General features: G+C 34.9%; 1 protein-coding gene across 3 annotated transcripts in view; it reads right to left on the bottom strand.

Annotated features, from left to right (window-relative positions):
- FCHSD2 (FCH and double SH3 domains 2) overlaps window positions 1-20,675 on the bottom strand; it is a 212,494-nt gene that overhangs the window by 177,368 nt on the left and 14,451 nt on the right. For all 3 annotated transcript variants that reach the window (XM_019744393.2, XM_019744394.2, XM_074335812.1), the window contains one exon: window positions 4,213-4,258. In XM_019744393.2, coding sequence (XP_019599952.2) covers window positions 4,213-4,258 — 46 coding nt within the window. The remainder of the gene's footprint in view (window positions 1-4,212; window positions 4,259-20,675) is intronic.

The raw sequence follows: 20,675 nt of genomic DNA, 5'->3' as shown, positions 1-20,675 counted from the left end.
ATTATTCTTCACTCAAGTATTTTTAAAAAATAACCAGCAAGGGATAGTGAGTGGGGAGCTATAAATGAAACAAGTTGCATAATGAAATGGTAACAGTGGAAGCTGGGTAATAGCTAGTAAGAATTCATTGTTCTGACTGCTACTTTCATATATGCTTGAAATTTTTTCACAATAAAAAGTTTTAAAAAATAAATAAGAAAACAAACCACTCAACTTTTAAATATTAGCAAAAGATTTGAACAAACACTTCAAAGAATATGTATGGATAGCAAATAAACACATGAAAATTATGCTTAACATCAGTAGCCGTTAGATAAACCCATACTAAAAACATAGTGAATACCACTATGAATCTATTATAGTATCTAAAATTGAAAAGATTAACTATATCCAGTCTTGGGGAGGATCCAGAGCAACTCGTACTCTCAATTATATACTGCTGATGGAAATGTAAAATGGTACAACCTCTTTGGAAAAGTTTGGAAGTTACTTAAAAAATTAAAAATGATCCAGCCAGTTTACTCCTATGTATTTACCCAAGAAAAATGAAACCATCTGTCAACACACAAATGTTCATAGCAGCTTTATTTACAATATTCAAATTATAGAAACAACTCAAATGTCCATAATAGGTGAATAGATACATAAATTGTGGTATATCTATACAATGGAATACTACTCAGCAAAAAGAAATGAACTATTGATACACACAACAACACAGATAAAACTGCAAAATAATTATGCTGGGTGAAATAAACCAGACAAAACAGAGTACAAACAGAGTGCAAAACAGAGTCCATTTACATTGAGTTAAATTAAAATTCTGAAAAATGCAAACTAGTCTATAATGATGAAAGTAACGTGTTTCCCTGAAAATAAGACCTAGCCGGCCTTTTGGAGCAAAAATTAATATAAGACCCAGTCTTATTTTACTATAAGACCGGGTGTAATGTAATGTAATGTAATGTAATGTAATGTAATGTAATGTAATGTAATGTAATGTAATGTAATACTGGGTATAATATAATATAATACCAGGTTTTGTATTAATTTTTGCTCCAAAAGATGCTTTAGAGCTGATTATCCGGCTAGGTCTTATTTTCGGGGAAACACGATAAATGAGTGGTTGTCTGAGGATGACAGGGAAAAGGAAATCAATGAGGGTGACTGGAAGAGAAGAATTATAAAGGGACAGGAGGAAACTTCTGGAGATTATAGACATGTTCATTATCTTCATTGTGATGACAGTTTCACAGGTATATACATATGTCAAAACTTACCAAACTGTAAGTTGTGCAATTTACTATATATCAATTATATCTCAGTAAGTCAGTTTAAAAAAAGTCAGTATAGTGGCTATTGTGTGTGAGTGAAAGCACTAATGGTGGGGGAACAACAGGGATTTCTGGGCCAGTGTTAAAGTTCTGTTTCTTGACCAGGGTACTAGTTATATGGATGTGTTCACTTCGAAAATTCATGGAGCTGTACACTCAGAGTCTGCACACTTTTAAGCATGTATGTTCTACATCAGTTTTACAAAAGCTTATTTAAAAGAAAATGAAATACTACTATACACTCATCAAAATGTCACTAATTTTAGAGAACTCCAAGTGTTGACAAAGATGTGAAGCAAGAGCGCTCATACATTGTTGTTAAGAGTATAAATTGGTGCAATCATTTTGGAAAATTAGCTGTATCTACCAAAGTGAAACATACATATGTATATCCAATGGCCCAGCAGTTCTATTCCTAAGTGTATACCTAACAGAAATGCATCCATATGTATGTCAAAAGACATGTATAAAACTTTTGCTTAGAAGCGTTAGTCAAAATCATCCAAAACTGGAAACAACTCAAATTTTAATCATCAGTAAACTTGAAAAATAAACTGTGATATATTCACTCATTCAGTGGATACTATAGAGTAATAGAAAAGAATGACCCACTCCTGCATGCAACAACATGTACGAAGCTCAAAAACATAATGCTACATGAAAGAAATCAGACATAGAAGAATACATACTACATGATACCATTCAATTTAAATTCAAAAAGAGTCAGAGATCCAAAGGTAACAACTATTCTGATAAAAGTCACTGGAAGGTATGAATAATGACTGTTTCTGGAGCCGGGGCCTTGGTAATGTTCTATATCTTAACCTGAGTAATAGTTACATTACTGTGTTCACTTCATAAAAATTTATCAAACAGTATATTTGAGATTTGTCCATCTTATTGTATATATGTATATTTCAATTTAACAATTTTCAACTCTACTGAGCCAGAAAAGAAAGAGAAATAATTTAAATAGTGCAGCTGTCCTCTCTGACTATATCATCAACAAGGGTATGTCCTCAGACAGGGAATGTAAATAATAAACCTGATATAATCAGGGCATACTGGCAAAATCCATAAAAAGAATGTGTCAATTATTTTAGGGATTTCTCTACTACTGACAAGAAGTAAAATCATTGTTTTGGCAACCAAAGAAGAGGGTAAAGATGGCTCTGTCTATATTCTCTTGAAATAAATTGAAAAATTAATGGTGAAAACAATGAAGAGTAAGAAGACCTGAGAAAAATCACCTAAAAGGCAAAAATGACAAATAACAAGAGTCAGCAAACTAGCTCTCCATAAATGTGTTCAGTAGTGCCAAATTATATTGGAAAAAGTAGGCTGGAAAGAAAGAGGAAGCTAATTTCTCATTTATTATAAGAAGTAATCAAGCAATAATGTCTAGAGTTGATAAATCAAGAATCAGTTATACGCACATTATTTAAAGATATGGAAATGATTACCAGGAGAACCAAAATAGGCACCTGTTTTTAATCTTTTCTCTGAGGAAACAGACTGGTAGTGGGGCACAGGACTGCCATGTTTCATACAATTCAATGTACTATACTATATTTTTAATCATGAACCTGTCCTATTTATTTAATTATTAAAACTTTAAATCATGTTACAGAAAAACATATCATACAAAATTTTTCACTTTATTTTAAATTTCAAAAACAGATCACATACTTTGATCCCAATGGAAACACATCTATAAAGGGTATAATAACTATACTGATTTCACAGATTTATTGAGAGGATTAAACCAGATAACATATGTAAAATAATCAGCAAAGTGCTTCATACAATGTAAGGATTCAGTAAATGTTAGCTATCATTACTAGTATTTATTATATATGCATAAAGGTTCAACACTAATCCTAGAACGGATGCTATTCATTATATAAAACACTTGATATATAAGCACTCAATAACTAATGACTAAATTAATGGGTCTATCTAGCTTTCAAGGAACAGTGACTCTCTTCTAAGACCATCAAATAAAATATAGACACACAGCTACCTCGTTAACTACAATAAAATTAGAATACTAAAATCAAAATTTGACAAAGTACAAAAAAATCATGTCCCAATTTCATTATTTATAGTAAGAATATCAATAGCAGCATTTCCATGTACAGCATTTCCTGGGTGTTAATTTTTCCTTCTAACATTCTCCTGTATTTTAGAATTATGTTACAAATACCACTTTTACAATTTTTTTTTTTTTTGGGGGGGAATCAATTTTAGAATTCTACTCCATATAGAAAGTAATTGCTATATGGGCCAAAATTTCCAAATAATGTTAGAACCTTTTTCTACAAGGAAGGGTAAGTTATTAATTCTTACATATCCACAAAAAAATATATCAGCATAATTTTTCTTGACACATTTAGCTCTCTGAGAGCAAATAAGATTCTAATTAAAATAAAATAAATAAATTCTTAAATTTCCCCAGAAATAGTGCCATACCATCCACTGAAAGCACACCATTCTCTATCAACAGGACCTAATGAGAAATAAATGGCTGACTGAAAATGACAACCTTTCATAAAACTGCAGAGACTGAGATCTATAAGGGAGAATGAGTATATATACTTGTAAAATGTATTCATTATTATTTATACTCATAAATACTTTACAAATATTGTAAATATTATCTTCTTCCAAAAGATTCACAACCTTCTTCATAGTAAGGAGAAACTTAGCTCCTCATCTGAAGATTCAAATGGAGTAAAAGGGGAATCAAAGTGAGATCGCCAGAAACAAGAAGAAAGGGAGGAGGCAGGGATACCGAAGCTTCTCTCCAACAACCATATCTCCCCTAATACCGTATAAAGAGGTATACCTGGAATGGGACCTCCATTTCCAAGCTTACCTGTGCATACTCTCTTTCAATAGCAGCCTTCTTCTGACTGAATGTCCTAAAAACACAAATAAAAATTCATTATCAAAAGTATAACAATAATTTCCTGTAGATTTATCAATGCACCCTCAAATATGCCTGATAAGCTGTTCTGAAGGAAAGGACAATATTTTATTCATCTTATGTACCTAGAAATACTGTTGATATCATAGACTCTAGAGTCAGGCAATCTACATTCAAATCCTAGCCCCACCACTTACAAGCTGTATGACCTTGGTCAGGTCATTTGACTTCTCTGTGCCTCAGTTTCCTCTTTAGTAAAATGGGAATAGTAACAGTATTTCCACCTCACGGGGATAAAGTAAAATTTATTTAAAATAAGGTGCTCAAAATAGTGTCTAGCACATAGTAAAAACTGTAAATCTAAGCTACTGTTATTAGAATGGCCAGTACATAGTAGGCACTAAAAATATTTACTAGCTTAACCAATGTAGAAAAGGAACTAGAGAAAACAAGGTCAAAGTCAAATTTTGAACAGCTTCTTCACATAAAAAATAGTCAAATCATTTCATTCATTCCAGTCTTTCACAAGAGTTACAATACAATGGTAAACACTTTTCACATTGAAACATTTATTATATTGGGATTCAACTTTTATAATGATTGGCAGTATTTTCTTCTTTCTTAACAGTACGTGAAATAACAGTGTACCTTAAAAACCATAGGTCAGGTAGAGTCAATGAAATATAATATTAACAATTTACCTTGAATAGTCTGAGGTTAAAGACTTTTCTGTAGGTATCAGAGATCTGTGCTCTTAAAAGCACTTCATTAAGGCAGAGATAACAGCGTAAAAAGCGAAAAATGTAAAGAGCTGGAATAGGAAAAAGGCAATAAGCCAAAATCAAAATGGCTATTTATTTCTTATATAAGAAATACAGCTATCTAAGATCTTACTACATTTGTTTTGGGTGCATAACTATTATTTAGCCTTAAAAAGGAAGGAAATCCTCACAGATGCTCTAACATGAATGAACCTTGAGGACAGTATGCTAAGTGAAATAACTCAGTCACAAAAAGACAAATACTGCATGATTCCACTTATACAAAGTACTTGGAGCAGTTAAAATCATACAGACAGAAGGCAGAATGCTGCCAAGGGCTGAGAGGAGGGGATCTGTGGAGTCATTATTTAATAGGCATAGAGTTTCAGTTCTTCAAGATGAAGAGAATTCAATGGTGGAGATGGTTGCAGAATATGAATGTACTTAATACCACTAAACTGTACACTTCAAACTGGTTAAGATAGTAAATTTTATGTTATGTGCATTTTACCACAATAAAAAAAAAAAGAAAGAAGAAAATCACAGTTGAGCAACATCCTGCTCCTTATGGGGTACTGCCCATTATAAAGCATTTAACACAGTCCTCTAAACACAATTAGTCTACTCTTCTCAAGAGAAAACACAAACTATATATACACACTATATATTCTACATGCATTTATATATTGTATTTTACATACATACAGATACATATACACACATATATATGTATTTGGCATTATATATATTTATATATACACATATAGATATACCAAAATAGAAAGTTTTTTCTGAGTAGTTGGATTACAGGTTTTCACTTCCTTCTTTTGCTTTTGCTTTCTATGTTTTCTGGTGTTTTAGTAAGAATATGTATTGTGTTTGAAAAAATAAAGTCCTTAGTTTTCAATAAATACACACTCATAAGCATATGCACACACCTTTTTACACCCATGTTATTTTACCAAAATTGGACTTAGGTATATGGCCATTTTAAGAACATTAATTCTTCTAATCGATGAACATGGAATATCTTTCCATTTCTTTGTGTCTTGTTCAATTTCTTTCAACAATGTTTTGTAGTTCTCACTTCCTTTGTTAAGTTTATTCCTAGGTATTTTATCCCTTTTGTTGCAATTGTAAATGGGATTGTTTTCATTTTTTTTCTCATATTTCACTGCTAGTATATAGGAATGCAACGGATTTTTCATAATGTAACTTTACTGTATTTTTATTGTTTCTAACAGTCTTTTCATGGAGTCTTTAGGGTTTTCTATATATAGAATCATGTCATCCACAAATAATTTTACTTCTTCATTCCCAATTTGGATGCCTTTTATTTCATTCTCTTGCCTGACTGCCCTGGCGATGACTTCCAACACTTGTTACATAACAGAAATGAGAGAGAGCATCCTTGTTTTGCTCCTGATCTTAGAGGAAAAACTTTCAGTTTTTCACCATTGAGTATGATATTAGCCGAAGGCCTGTCATAGATGACCTTTACTATGTTGAGGTGCTTTCCTTCTATATTAATTTTATTGAGTATTTGAATTATAAGTGGATGTTGTATCTTGTCAAACGCTTTTTCTGCATCTATGTATATGATGACATAATTTTTATCTTATTTTGTTAATGTGGTGTAGCAACATTGATTAACAAGCATATACTGAACCATTCTTATGTTCCTGGAATGAACCCCACTTGATCAAGAGTTACTATCTTTTTAATGTATTGTTGTATTTGATTTTCTAACACTTTGTTTAGGATTTTTGCATCTATGTTCATCAGAGACACTGGCCTATAATTTTCTTTTTGTGTGTGTGTGTCTTTGCCTGCTTTTGGTATCAGGGTAATGTTAGCCTCATAAAATGAGTAAGGAAGTAGTCCCTCTTCTTCAATTTTTTGGAAGAATTTGAGGAGGACAGGTATTAAATCTTCTTTGACTCTTTGGTAGAATTCACTGGTGAAACCCAGTCCTGGACTTTTGTTGTCTTGGGAGGTTGTTGATTACTGTTTCAATTTCATTACTATTGTTCAGTTTATTTAGGTTTTCCAGTTCTTCATGGTTCTGTCTATGAAGGTTATATATTTCTAAGAATTTGTTCATTTCTTCTAGGTTATCAAATATGGTGGCATATATAGCCTACTATAGTATTCTTTATTTTTTTATTAAATTTATTGGGGTGACATTGGTTAGTAGAATTATATAAGTTTCAAGTGTACATTTATATAAAACATCATCTATATATATTGCATTGTGTGTTCACCACCCAGAATCAGTTCTCCTTCCATCACCATATCCTTTGTATTTTGGTGGTGTCCATTGTAACTTCTCCTCTTTCATTTCTGATTTTTTTTATTTGAGTCTTTACCTAAAGCAATATACAGATTTAAAGCAATCCCCATCAAAATCCCAATGGCATTTTTCATAAAAATAGAACAAAAATCCCCAAATTTGTATGGAACTACAAAAGACCCCAAATAGCAAAGCAATCCTGAGAAAAAAAGAACAATGCCAGAGGCATTACACTCCCTGACTTCAAACTATACTACAAAGCTACAATAATCAAAACAGCATGGTATTTGCAGAAAAACAGAAAGAGACCAATGGAATAGAACTGAGAACCCAGAAATAAACCCACATACATATGGGCAACATATTTTCAACAAAGGAGCCAAAAACTTACAATGGAGCGAGGAAAGCCTCTTCAATAAATGGTGTTGGGAAAATTGGAAAGCCACATGCAAAAAAATGAAACTAGATTGCTATCTCACACCATACACAAAAATTAATTCAAAATGGATTAAAGAGTTGAATATAAGACCTAAAACAAAAAATTTAATATTACCTCATATGTGTAAAAAATAAAATATGTGAGTATACTGGAGGGAAATAACAAAAAGGAACATATGGTAAATTTTTATTATTAAAGGAAGGGGCAAGAGAGTTATTTTCTACTCTGATTCTATGGTTTTTTTCCAATAACGATCTATTATTTTTTATAATTATAAACAATTAAAGATATAAAAGTATGAATTTTCAATCAACTCATCCATTTATATTTTTGAATTTTGTTCATATAGAAAGCAGTAAGTGCCTGCAATAAATAATTCTTTAAGAAACTCTAACGTTTTAAATAATTTTCCTAAAACAAATCTGATGAAATCACTCTCTGCCTACCATTTCTGAAATGGCTCATCACACCCAGAGTAAAAATCTAAATGCCTTTAACATGACAGAAGAAGCTGCTGACTGTCAGGACTTAACTGCTGGTGTGGCTTCATCTTGGTAAATGCCCCCATTCACAATCCAGCTAAGTTTCTTAAAAGGACCAGGAGGCTCATATTTTCACACTCTAGCAAATGTGGTCCTTTTTGCTTGAAATTCTCTTTGCCCCTTATTTGCACTAAACCTTCCTCATCCTTCAAAACTTAGCTCAAGCATGACCTCCCCTGAGAAGTCTTCCTGAATTCCACTTGTGACTTAAATACCCCTCTCCTGAGGTCCTCCAGCATCTTTGTAACACAGAGCCTGCTTCAAGTACTATAATTGTCTGTGAATTGATTGTGGATTTCCCTGGGAGCACTGAATGTCCTTTACATTTATATTTAACACAGTGCCTAAACACTGCAGATCTCCAATAAATGTTTGCTGACTGACTGACTGACTGAATGAATGAATGAATGAACAGAAACTATATAATCAGGTTCAGACTCCATAAGCTTGAATTAAATAGCTCAGCAGGTTAGCTCCTGGGACAGGTGGAACCAAGATCACAATCTATATCCATATGGACCAGTTAAGTTTCTTAATGTTGGTCACAGATTATATCAGTTAACATAACCATTTTGCATACATGTGCTTTAAAAACCCAGGAAAGTATATAAGTATACAGTAAAGGATTAACCTTGACTAAAGAGAGGCCTAGCTTTTGCCCTTGGCTTCTGGGAAGTAATCTCTAAACTTATGGAATGTCATGCCTGATAAGAGTATTTTTATTTACCCGGAGAGCTTAAACCATGCCAGACAGTCCATAGTAACAATGTAATTTATTGGGGGGTGAGGGGTGAAGATGGAGGTTGGGCCACCTCTGAAGGAGCTGGAGACTAAGGTCAGACATATGGGCAATCATACCTTAGTGATACCACTTCGCTTGGCTGATTTTAATATATATCATTATAATAAACCATAATTTTTAGTAAGCTTTCAGTAAACTCTGTATTTTAAAAAATTATCAAATCTGAGGGTGGTCTAGGAGACCCCAATCTTGAAAGTCACGTCTGAAGTGAGGGTGATTTTGGAGACCTCCAAAGTTGCAGTTGGTGTCAGAAGTGAGAGTTGTCTTGGGATCCTGAACCCTGTAACTCATCACCAGAATAAGCAGAAAATGTAAGAATATTCAAATTATTATTTGTGATAATTGAGATGGGATTTCAATAACCATAATGATGAATGTTAAAAATTAAAATAAACACACCCACTAGAATGGATAACACGAAAAAATCTGATAACTATATATACCTATATACATCAGTGAAGATATAGAGCAGTGAAACTCGTAACATGTTGGTGGTGGTAATATAGATACAACCACTTTGAAGGAAAAAAATATTTGGTATTTCTTATACAACTTAGGATGAAAAGGGGGCTCTGTAATAAATCTAACTGAAAGTAACCTCCCCGGGTGACTTGATCATAAATTCCTAACTGGGCAAGTCATGGTGAGTAGTCATGCCCCAGGCCTATAAAAGGTTTATCTTCACCTTACGCAAGCCCTGTCCATTGTTCTGTGCATCTAGATTAACACACCTTTGAAATGCCTCTTTTACAGACCCCTCAGAGAGGTAACCACCCTCAAGAGAGAATACAATCTTGTTAACTATCCTGTAACCCAATTGTAGAGATTTCCCACCTTGCTTTCTTCCACCTTCATATAATTTTCCTTATGTTCCCTCCTTAAGTCCAAATATACAAAAGAAACTGCAAAACTGTCATTCTCTAAAGTATTTGAGATCTTGCTCCTCAGCATATCATCAGTTTGGTGCAAATAAATTCTTTTAAAAATTCTCCACAGGTTTGAAAGTTTCTTACGTCAACCAACTAAACATAAATCTAACTTGATATAGCAATTCTAACGCTAGGCATTTACCAAAAGAAATGAAAACATGCCACAAAAACACCTGACGAAAATATTTACAGCACCTTTATTTATAAATAGCCAAAAATAGGACAGTCCACGTGTCCATCAATACAACAAATGGTGATATATTCTTACAATGAAATAAAATTCAGCAATAAAAACAAATGAACTACATGAGGAACACCACATTTTTACTACCTTGAGTTGGTTGACCTCTGTTATTTTATAAATTATACTGTTTAAATATAAGTAATATTAGGATATAAAAAATAATTTTTTAGCATGTAGAGCAAACAGGTAAGGGAATTAGTGCTTATATTATCAGCACATTGATAACTCTTTTATAAAGAAATCTTTATAATTTTGTTCTTGAATACAATGGCTATTTTTAAAGGTATTATTACAGCAAATATGGCAATAGTACTAACATGATGATATGAGAGAAAAAAAATTTTAACATGGCAAGCAGTATGAACAACTGAAGTTATGTAAGTCTTGCTGAGAGGAAATTATTTGGCTCCTAATAAAGAATATTAATTCACCAACAACATTCATGGAGTATCTTCAGAATTTCAGGTATTCTATTAAATATGCACTGGGAATATAAAGATGAATGGGACATGGACGCTGCTCTTAAGGGATTCATTAGCATAAGGTGTAAATAGATGATGGCAAGAACCATACATGCTATAGTCATAGAATGGAAAGTAGAAAGTGCTCTTATTTCTTATTAATTAGGTAACATTGGGCAAGTTAATTTTCCTTACTGTGCTTCAGTTTCCATCGATTAAATGGGAATAAAAAGAACACCTACCTCACAAGATTATTATAAGGATTAAATGAGTACATATTTGTAAAGCATTTAGAATAGATTTGGCATGTAGTAAATGCTAGAAAACTATTTGGTAAATAAGTGAAAATATCACATTCCACAGTTTATGAAATTTAATCCAGTTTAAATATTTTTGACTATGCAAAATGAATATGCAAAGCACTAACAAAAAAAAAATGCATTTTAGGGGCAGCCTGGTGGCTCAGGTGGTTGGAGCGCCGTGCTCCTAACACCGAGGTCACCGGTTCAATTCCCACATGGGCCAGTGAGCTGCACCCTCTACAGCTAAGACTGTGAACAACAGCTCTCCCTTGAGCTGGGCGGCCGTGAGCAGCTGGAAAGTCGGTGTGAGCTGCTGTGTGCTGCCACGGACTGCTGTGTGCTGACCTGTGCTACCGTGAGGGGCCAGCAGCCGCTGGCCCCAGCCATGAGCTGCTGACCAACGACCGGTGACCAACTGCCTCAGCTGGGGGAAGCACAAGGCTCGTAATACCAGCATGGGCCAGGGAGCTGTGTCCTACACAACTAGACTGAGAAACAAGGGCTTAAAAACCGCGGGGCGGGAAGGGGCAAAAAAATACCCAAAAAACATTTTAAGTACTTTTGTCTTAGATGACAAAGTCAGAATCTCCCTTCTTTCAGAAATTATCCCAAACCAACAAAAAGAATAAAAACATAAATGCAAACATGATCTCCAAAAAAACTAGGAAACATATGGAAATATAAGTGGAATATGGGCCAAAACAGAGAGAATTAAACTGAAGAAAGAGGTAAATATAAGGCATGAGGGTCCAAAACTCAAAGGGGGTGAGGAGAGTAAATTTCATCAAGAGCACTTCCTGAAGTATAAAATTTAAACCACATTTGCAACAACAGAAGCAGGGGACAGAGGCTGGTGGAGGGAGCTTTGCTGTTCATTGTTTGAAAAAGTAGAGGAGAGACAGTACTAAATTAAGAATCACACAAACAAGTTATGCTGGCAAAAATTAGGCTACTAGTGTGGCAAAAAGACAGTGAGACAACTGCACTATGAATGGCCCTGCAGCAGCCAATCTTTTCTGGCTGAGAACAAAAATAAATGCATACACACAAGCCGCATTGGAAAGAAAATTACTGTAAATTTGGAAGACAACAGCTACTCTGAGATATCTACTTCTGGTATTCAAAACGCAGTATAGGAAAAACCCTCTTCATTCAAAAAGAAATAACTGAAAAGGAAGCAGGAACAGAATCTATACAAATACGAAACCGGAAAAACATAGTAGCCAAATGCTGCCATGAAACTGACGAATTATGTAACCAAAAATTTCAAGTGAATTTTTACAACTTAAATTAAAAACAAAAAACACTAATGAAGCAAATACCACTTCCAAATAGAATTACAGTATGTCAAAGTTACAAGAGAATAGCTAGCAGTGGCATCATGTAGGAAGTTTCCTTCTATTCCTAGTTCACTGAGTATTTTTATGATGAAAAGGTGTTGAATTTTGTCAAATGCTTTTTCTGCCTCTATTGAGATAATCATGTGGGTTCTTCTTCTTTGTTCTATTAATATGACAATATTTCATTCATTGATTTTCCTACGCTGAACTTTCGCATTCCTGGGATGAATTTTACTTCATCAGTGTATAATCCTTTTAATGTGTTGTTAGATTTGGCTTGCTAGTACTTTGTTGCGGATTTTTGCATGCATGTTCATAAGGATATTGATCTGTGGTTTTCTTGTGGTATCTTTGTCTGACTTTGATGTCAGAGTAATGAGGACCTCATAGAATGTGTTAGAGGAGTGTTCCCTCCTCTTCCACTTTTTGGACGTTTGAGAAGGATTGGTGTTAATTCTTCGTTAGCTATTTGGTGAAATTCACCCAAGATACGGTTCTAGTTCTCGACTTGTCTTTGTTGGAAGGTTTTTTGATTACTGATTCAATCTCTTTACTTGTTAAAGGTCTACTGAGAATTTCTATTTCTTCTTGGTTTTAGTAATCAGCATTTTTCTAGAAATTTTTTCCTTTTATCCAGGTTATCCAATTTGTTGGCATATATTTCCTCATAGTACTCTCTTATAACCCTTTTCATTTCAATAGCATAGGGAGTAATGTCGTGCGGGAGACCCTGCTCGCTGTGCCATTTGTCGTGCGGGGCGGCCTGCAGGGTCTCTGGTCCCGCTCCCCACATAAGAACGCAGGATACGGTGAGGCCAACAAGGAAAACCCACGGAGCCATAGGTAGGGGAGCCATACCACCACGGTCTCACTGGAGGCTGGGCCCACCGGACGCCGACCTGCCGTCCGCTTTTCCGCCAACCGACCGACCTACAACTCTTCTCCACTCTCTCCTCTGTTCCTCTCTCGGCTCTCCTCTTCCGCTCTCCTTGGCTCTCCTCTTCCGCTCTCTTCGGCTCTACTCGGCTCTGCTTGGCTCCTCGGCAATCCTCGGCAGTCCTCCATAGTCGCAGCAGTTATACCAGCGGCCAATTGGCTAACCGGCCACAGCCGACGGCCAATCAGCCACAGCCGACGGCCATTCACCACCCGAGCCAGTACCCCTTCACGTGAGGCCGAGAGCCTGTAAACTACTCTCTGGGACTCTGTCCCCACAGTAATGTCCCCACTTTTATTTCTATTTAATTGCATCTTCTCTCTCTCCTTTTTTTTTTCAGACTAGCTAAAGGTTTGTCGATTTGTTGATCTTTTCAGGAAATCAATTTTGGTTTCATTGGTTCACTCTATTGTTTTTCTATTCTCTATTTTCTGATCCAATCTTAACATTTTTTTCCTTCTGCTGGCTTTGGGTTTGGTTTGTTCTTTTTCTAGTTCCCTAGGTATGTAAGTTAAGTTGATTTGAGATCTTCTTTCATTTTCAATCTAGGTGTTTAGAACAATTAATTTCCCTGGGTAGTTTTACTGTATACCGTAAGTTTTGGTGTTTTGTTTTTATTTTCCTTCTTTTCAAAGTATTTCCCAATTTCCCTAGTGTTTTCTTTTGACTAGTTGTTCAAGAGTATGTTATTTAATTTCCACACATTTGCAAATTTTCCAGTTTTCTTTCTGTTAATTAATTTCTAAAGCTTCATTCCACTGTGGTCAGAGGAGATACTTTGTATAATTTAAATCACTTTAAATTTACTGATAATTCTTTATGGCCCAACTTATATGGTTTATCCTGGAGAACAGTCTATGTGCACTTGACAACAATGTATATTCTGCTTTGTTGGTGAGGTTTTCTGTTTATGTCTGTTAGGTCTAGTTGGTTTACAGTATTTTTCAAAGGAATAGAATTGATGGTCCAGAAGCAAACGAAAACATTTATGGCCAACTGATTTTTAACAAGGATGCCAAGACGATTAAAAAAGAAAAGAATATTCTCTTCAATAAATGCCATTAGCACAACTGGATTTCCACATACAAAATAATGAAGTTGGGCCCCTATCTCATCCTAAATATAAAACTTAACTCAAAATGGATCAAAGACCTAATGTCTTTGAAACTAAAAACTATGAAACTTTTAAAGGAAAGCATAGGAACAAATTTTCATGATCTTGGATTTGGTAACAGATTCTTAGAACACCAAAAGCACAATTAACAACAACAAAAAAATAAGTAAAACGGACTTCATCAAAATTAAAAATGTCTGTGTATCGAAGGACATTATTAAGAATATGAAAAGACAACAGAATGGAAGAATATTTTGCAAATCATATATCTGATAAGGGTCTAATATTCACACTATTTAGAAAAATCTTACTAATCTACAGCAAAGAGACAAACAGTCCAATTTAAAAATGGTCAGAAGTATTAAATATACATTTCTCCAAAGAAGATATACAAATGGCCAATAAGCACAAAGAAAGATGTGCAACATCATTAGTCATTAGGAAAATGCAAATCAAAATCACAATGAGATATTACTTCACACCAAGACAGCTTTGGAAAAAAAAAAAAAAAAAACATGGAAAAGAACAAATACTGGCCAGGACGTGGAAAATATGAATCGCCATACATTGCTGGTGAGAATGTAAAAACTGGTGCACTGCTGTGGAAAACAGCTTGATACTTCCTCAAAAATTTCAAAACTGAATTATTATATGATGAACAATTCTACTCAGTATATACTACTCAAAAGAACTGAAAATAGATATTACTATAAAAACAAAGTGCGTAGACAAAAGTTCATAGCATTATTCATAAAAGACAAAAAGTGGAAACAACCCAAACGTCCATCAACAAATCAATGGATAAACAAAATGTGGTATATTCATAAAATTGACTATTATTCAGCCACAAAAAGTAACACATACTGATATGTACTACAACATGGATGAATCTCAAAAACCGTATGCTAAGTGAAAAAAAGCCAGTCACAAAAGGCCACTGTTCTACAGAGGCCAGGGTTCTACAGAGAAACAGAACTAATATGATGTGTATATGTATAAAAAGAGATTTATTTTAAGGAATTGGCTCACATGATTATGGAGGCTGGCAAGTCTAAAATCTGCAGGGTCAATAATAGGCTGGAGACCCAGAGAAAAGCCAATGTTGCGATTTAAATCAAAGACCATCAGGCTGGAGACTCGGGAAGGAGCCAATGATGCAGTTCAAGTCCAAAGACCATCTGCTGCAGAATTACTTCTTACTCAGACAAGGCCAGTCTTTTGTTCTAGTCATGCCTTCAACTGATTGGGCCTTTCCACAAAACTCCAGGCCCAAATGGCTTCACTGGTTAGTTCTGTCAAATATTTAAGGAAGAAATACCATCATACGTAAACTCTTCCAGAAAGTAGAGAAGAAAGGGAACAGTATACAACTCATTTTATGAGGCCAGTATTACCCCTCAGCCAAAACTTGAAAAGATGTCACCAAAAGCAACAACAAAAGTCTATAGCCAATATGCTTTATAAACACAGATGTAAAGCCCTTAACAAAATATTATCAAATCAAATCCAGCATTATATAGAAAGGATAATATACAGAGGGTGCCAAGGGTGCCCAAAAATGTTTACACATTTTAAGATAACATCTCATAATAAGTGTATACATTTTTTTGGCACCCCTTTTTCTGGCATCCCTGGTATAATGACCAAGTTGGATTTATGTGAGGAATGCAAGTATTTGGTTCAACATCCAAAAACTAATCAATATAACTCACCACAGAAGAAAAGAGAAAAGACTTATAATCATTTCCACAGATGTAAAAAAAAAAATATTTGGCAAAATCTAACATCATGAATTTAACCAAAGAGGTGAAAGATCTGAATACTGAAATCTAAGACATCAATGAAAGAAACTGAACAAGACACAAATAAATGAAAAGATACTTCGTGTTTATAGATCAGAAGAATTCATATTGTTAAGCTGTATCCAAAGTCTACAGTTTCAATGCAATCTTTATCAAAATTCCAAAGGCATTTTTCACAGAAATTTTTAAAAATCCTAAAATTTGTATGGAAACACAAAAGATCCTGAAGAGCCAAACAATTTTGAGAAAGAATAACAAAGCTGGAGGCTTTCAAACTATATTACAAAGCTATAGTAATCAAAACAGTATTATGATACTGGCATAAAAGAAGACATATAGATCAATGGAACAGAATAAAAAGCCCAGAAATATACTCATGCATATATAATCAACTAATATTTGACAAGGGAGCCAAGAACACTCAGTGGGGAAAGGATAGTGTGTTCAATAAATGGTATTGGAAAAACTGAATATTCACATACAAAAGAATAAAACTGGACCCCTATCATATACCACTCACAAAAATTAACTTGAAATGGATTAAAGACTTACATGGAAGACCTGAAACCATAAAAGTCCTAGAAAAAAAATAGAGAGCAAAAGCTTCTTGACATTGGTCTTGGCAACAATTTTTTTGGATATGATACAAAAGCAAAAGTAAACAAGTGGGACCACATCAAACTAAAAAGCTTCTGCACAGCAAAAGAAACAATTAACAAAATGAAAGGGAGTGGGAGAAAATATTTGCAGACCATATATCTGATAAGGAGTTAATATTCAAAACATAGAGCCGGCCCGGCGGCTCAGGTGGTTGGAGTGCCATGCTCCTCCTAACACCGAGGTTGCCAGTTCGATTCCCACCTGGCCCAGTAAACTGCGCCCTCTACAGCCAAGATTGTGAACAACAGTTCTCCCTGGAGCTGCGCTCTCGTGAGCAACCAAAGGTTGGCATGAGCTGCTGTGGGCTGTTGTGCTGCCGTGGGCTACCGTGTGCTGCCATGATCAGCTGGTGGCCAGCAGCCGGCGAGAGCTGCCGTGAGCTGCTGTGAGCAGCCGATCTATGACCGGCAACCAAATGCCTCAGCCAGGGGGAGCGCAAGGCTCATAATACCAGCATGGGACAGGGAGCTGTGTCCTACACAACTAGACTGAGAAACAACAGCTTGAACTGGGTGTGGCGGGGAGGCTGAAGAAGGGGGAAAAAATTCAAAACATACAAGGAACTCAGCTCAAGAGTAAATAAATAAATAAATAAATAAGGGGTTAATATCCAAAATATATAAGAAACTCATAAAGCCCAAGAGTGAGTGAGCAAATGATCAAATAAATAAATAAATCTAAACAAATAAATAATCCAATTAAAGATGGGCCGAGGACCCAACAAGTTTTTCAAAGAAGATAAACAAATAGCCAACAGTTAACATGAAAAGATGCTCAAGATCACTAATCATCAAGAAAATACAAATCAACCACAATGAGACATTACTTCACAACTGTTAGAATGGCTATTACCAAAAAGACAAGAAACATCAATGTTGGCCAATGTCGAGGAAAGGGCACCTTATGCACTGCTGGTGGGAATGTAAGTTGGTACAGCCATATGGAATACAGTAAGCACGTCTCAAAAAATTAGAAATAGAACTACAATAGAGGACTCAGTAATCCCACTTCTAAGTATATACCTGAAGGAAATGAAATCACCATCTTTAAGAGATACTTGCACACCCTTACTCCTTGTAGCCAAGACATGGAAACAGCCTGAGTGTCCAGGCCTCTCTCCAAATCTACCAACTCTGAATTTAAGAGTAGGACCTAAAGCATCTGTAATGTTATAAAGTACACAGGTGAATCTTACTTATACAATGCATTGCTGGCACCTATATTTAAATAAGCTATGTTTAATTCTGGGAATTCAAAATATTTCAAAGAAGACAGTGTTCTCACAGTCCGACGGCAATATTCAGGAATCTGAAAAAGCTCTACATCTTCCTCATCACAGAACCGTCCTTCCCCAGCCCCCTCCCTGCCTCCCACAAAGGAGCGTCACCTCTCAGACTTAGCAAATGCACTCTAAACAGAGCTGCTTTTCTCTAGTTACATGTGTTGACCAACTGACTTATTTTAATGGGACATCTTTATACTTCTTTCAGCTCTTGATGCACTACAAATAAATTTTTAAAATGTCATCAAACTGAGTTACCCGAAAAAAGACAATTTTATCACAAAGAAATTGAAATCCAACCTTGTCATGAATAGGCCCTGAGATGAAGAGTCACAGAACTCTTCCAATGCTTTTTAACATAACATCCTTTAAGTAGTATTTAGGTCATTTTAGTAAAAATTGCATGATGATAGATTACTATGTCCTCGCACATTTCAAAAGTGTTGATATCATGGCACACACAAAAAAAGACCTGAGGAAAAAGGGGTTAAATCTCAACTAAAGCTGTATTTTCAAGGACAGTCACACACCCCTTAACGATAGGGATATATTTTGAAGAAATGTGTTGATAGGCAATATTGACAGTCTGCGAACCTCGCCGAGTGTACGTGCACAAAGCTCGATGGCATAGCGACTGCACACCTATGCTACATAGCACAGCCTGTTGTTGCTCCTAGGCTCCAAGCCTTTAGCACGTTACCGCACAGGACAACATGAGATTAAATCAAGCACAAGAGAAAATGATGTAATCAAGACACATGGCAAACACGAGATGTATGAGACCGCTTGCGTAACACAGCATACTGTTTTAAAACAAACTTTTTTTATAAGTAGAAAGAGTACACTCTAAAATAATGCTAACAAATATAGTATAGTAAATACATAAACCAGTAACATCGCTATTATCATTATCAAGTGTGATGTACTGTACATAATTATATGTGCCGTACTTTTATATGTCTGGCAGTGCAATAGGTTTGTTTACACCAGCATCACCACAAACACGTAAGTAATGTATTGCGCTACAACATTACGACGTCACTAGGCAACAGAAATTTTTCAGCTCCATTACAATCTCGTGGGACCAAGATTGTACATCATTGACCCAAACATCGTCATGCGGTGCATGACTATAAAAAAGTTACTTTCATTAAGATTTATCAATATTAATCAACTTGCCAAAATCATCTTATCAGGAGATCCATAATCAAGTTCACCTGTGAACACCATGACTTTAAATGTTTTCGTCTATGCTATATCATGTTTAAGACTCATTTTAACATGCCAAGTTTTCTTTGCCAGGAAAAGAGTAGGAGACACATTCATTAGTCAGATAATCTTTTATTAAAGTGGGACACACATTCCTTTGAGATCATGGCAGACAACACATATCAAACATTTTAATCAAATGAAAAATTCTGCTATTTCTACAGGATGCAAATGAAAGTCAACACAATTTTTTACTACATGATTTGTCTTTAAACATCTTTAGTGCAAGATACATCTTATTCCTTTATCCGTGACTTATATTGTACACTTAAAAGATACATCATAAATCCTTCACAGCCTTTGGCCTGGCAGAATTACTCACATAAAATTAAACACTGAAGTCTTTTTCCTTGCTTTCTCCTTCCTTAAAACAATACTGATGTACAACAGGAAGTTTGAAGATGAAATTTCAATACATGAGCACTAACATATCAAGACTAGACCTAGCTCAATGACAAAAGACACCACATTAACAAGGCCACTATCAAAGCCATTTTAAAATGTTTAACAAAGTTTTATAATTTGTTACTATTAATCTTTTATATTTTTTACACTAACAGAACTTTGAAAATCTGGTTATTTTCCTGAAAGTAAACTTGGGATTATTATGTCTCCTCCGAAAATATGTCTTTATGCATATAGCTATACAAAATGAAACAACATAATTGGCTGACAGCAATTTATTTTCTAGGTAAGAAGAATCTCAACTTCTGTAACCTACTGGTTTCAAACATGTAGAGCTTTTTTCTATTAAAGTGAGTTTACTAACTAATATAAAGTATAGTGAGATCACATACATTTCTACCATCCAATATGAGCTGATTCTAAGCTATTTGTGGAGTATATCTTATTTTATGTACATTGCCAAAAAGTTAAAAAATAAACATAATTAGGTGGCCAGAAAAAAACCTTGCTACATAACAAGACTTTAGCGCTATTCAGAAAATTTGTATACTTCACTCAGTTACCACAAAACTGTCTGGTCTTAACTTACAACAAAAAAGACAAGGGCATTTTCAACCATGGAAATATCTCAAAATATAACCTAAACCCCAGATATAATTATCAGAGGAGCCAAGAGATCCCTAAAAATTCAGTGTTTCACACAATGTTTCAACAATCCTGAATCTGAAAAAACATGAAATTCCAGACCTTGGATCTTCTTCCTCTCCTGTACTAATCAGCCAGACTCAAAGATCTGCAACGCACTGAATCTTACACCTCTTCTTTGGTAT

The sequence above is a fragment of the Rhinolophus sinicus genome, linkage group LG06, assembly GCF_036562045.2.
Source record: "Rhinolophus sinicus isolate RSC01 linkage group LG06, ASM3656204v1, whole genome shotgun sequence".
Taxonomy (NCBI): Eukaryota; Metazoa; Chordata; class Mammalia; order Chiroptera; family Rhinolophidae; genus Rhinolophus; species Rhinolophus sinicus.
This window is presented reverse-complemented; position numbering and strand designations above follow the sequence as displayed.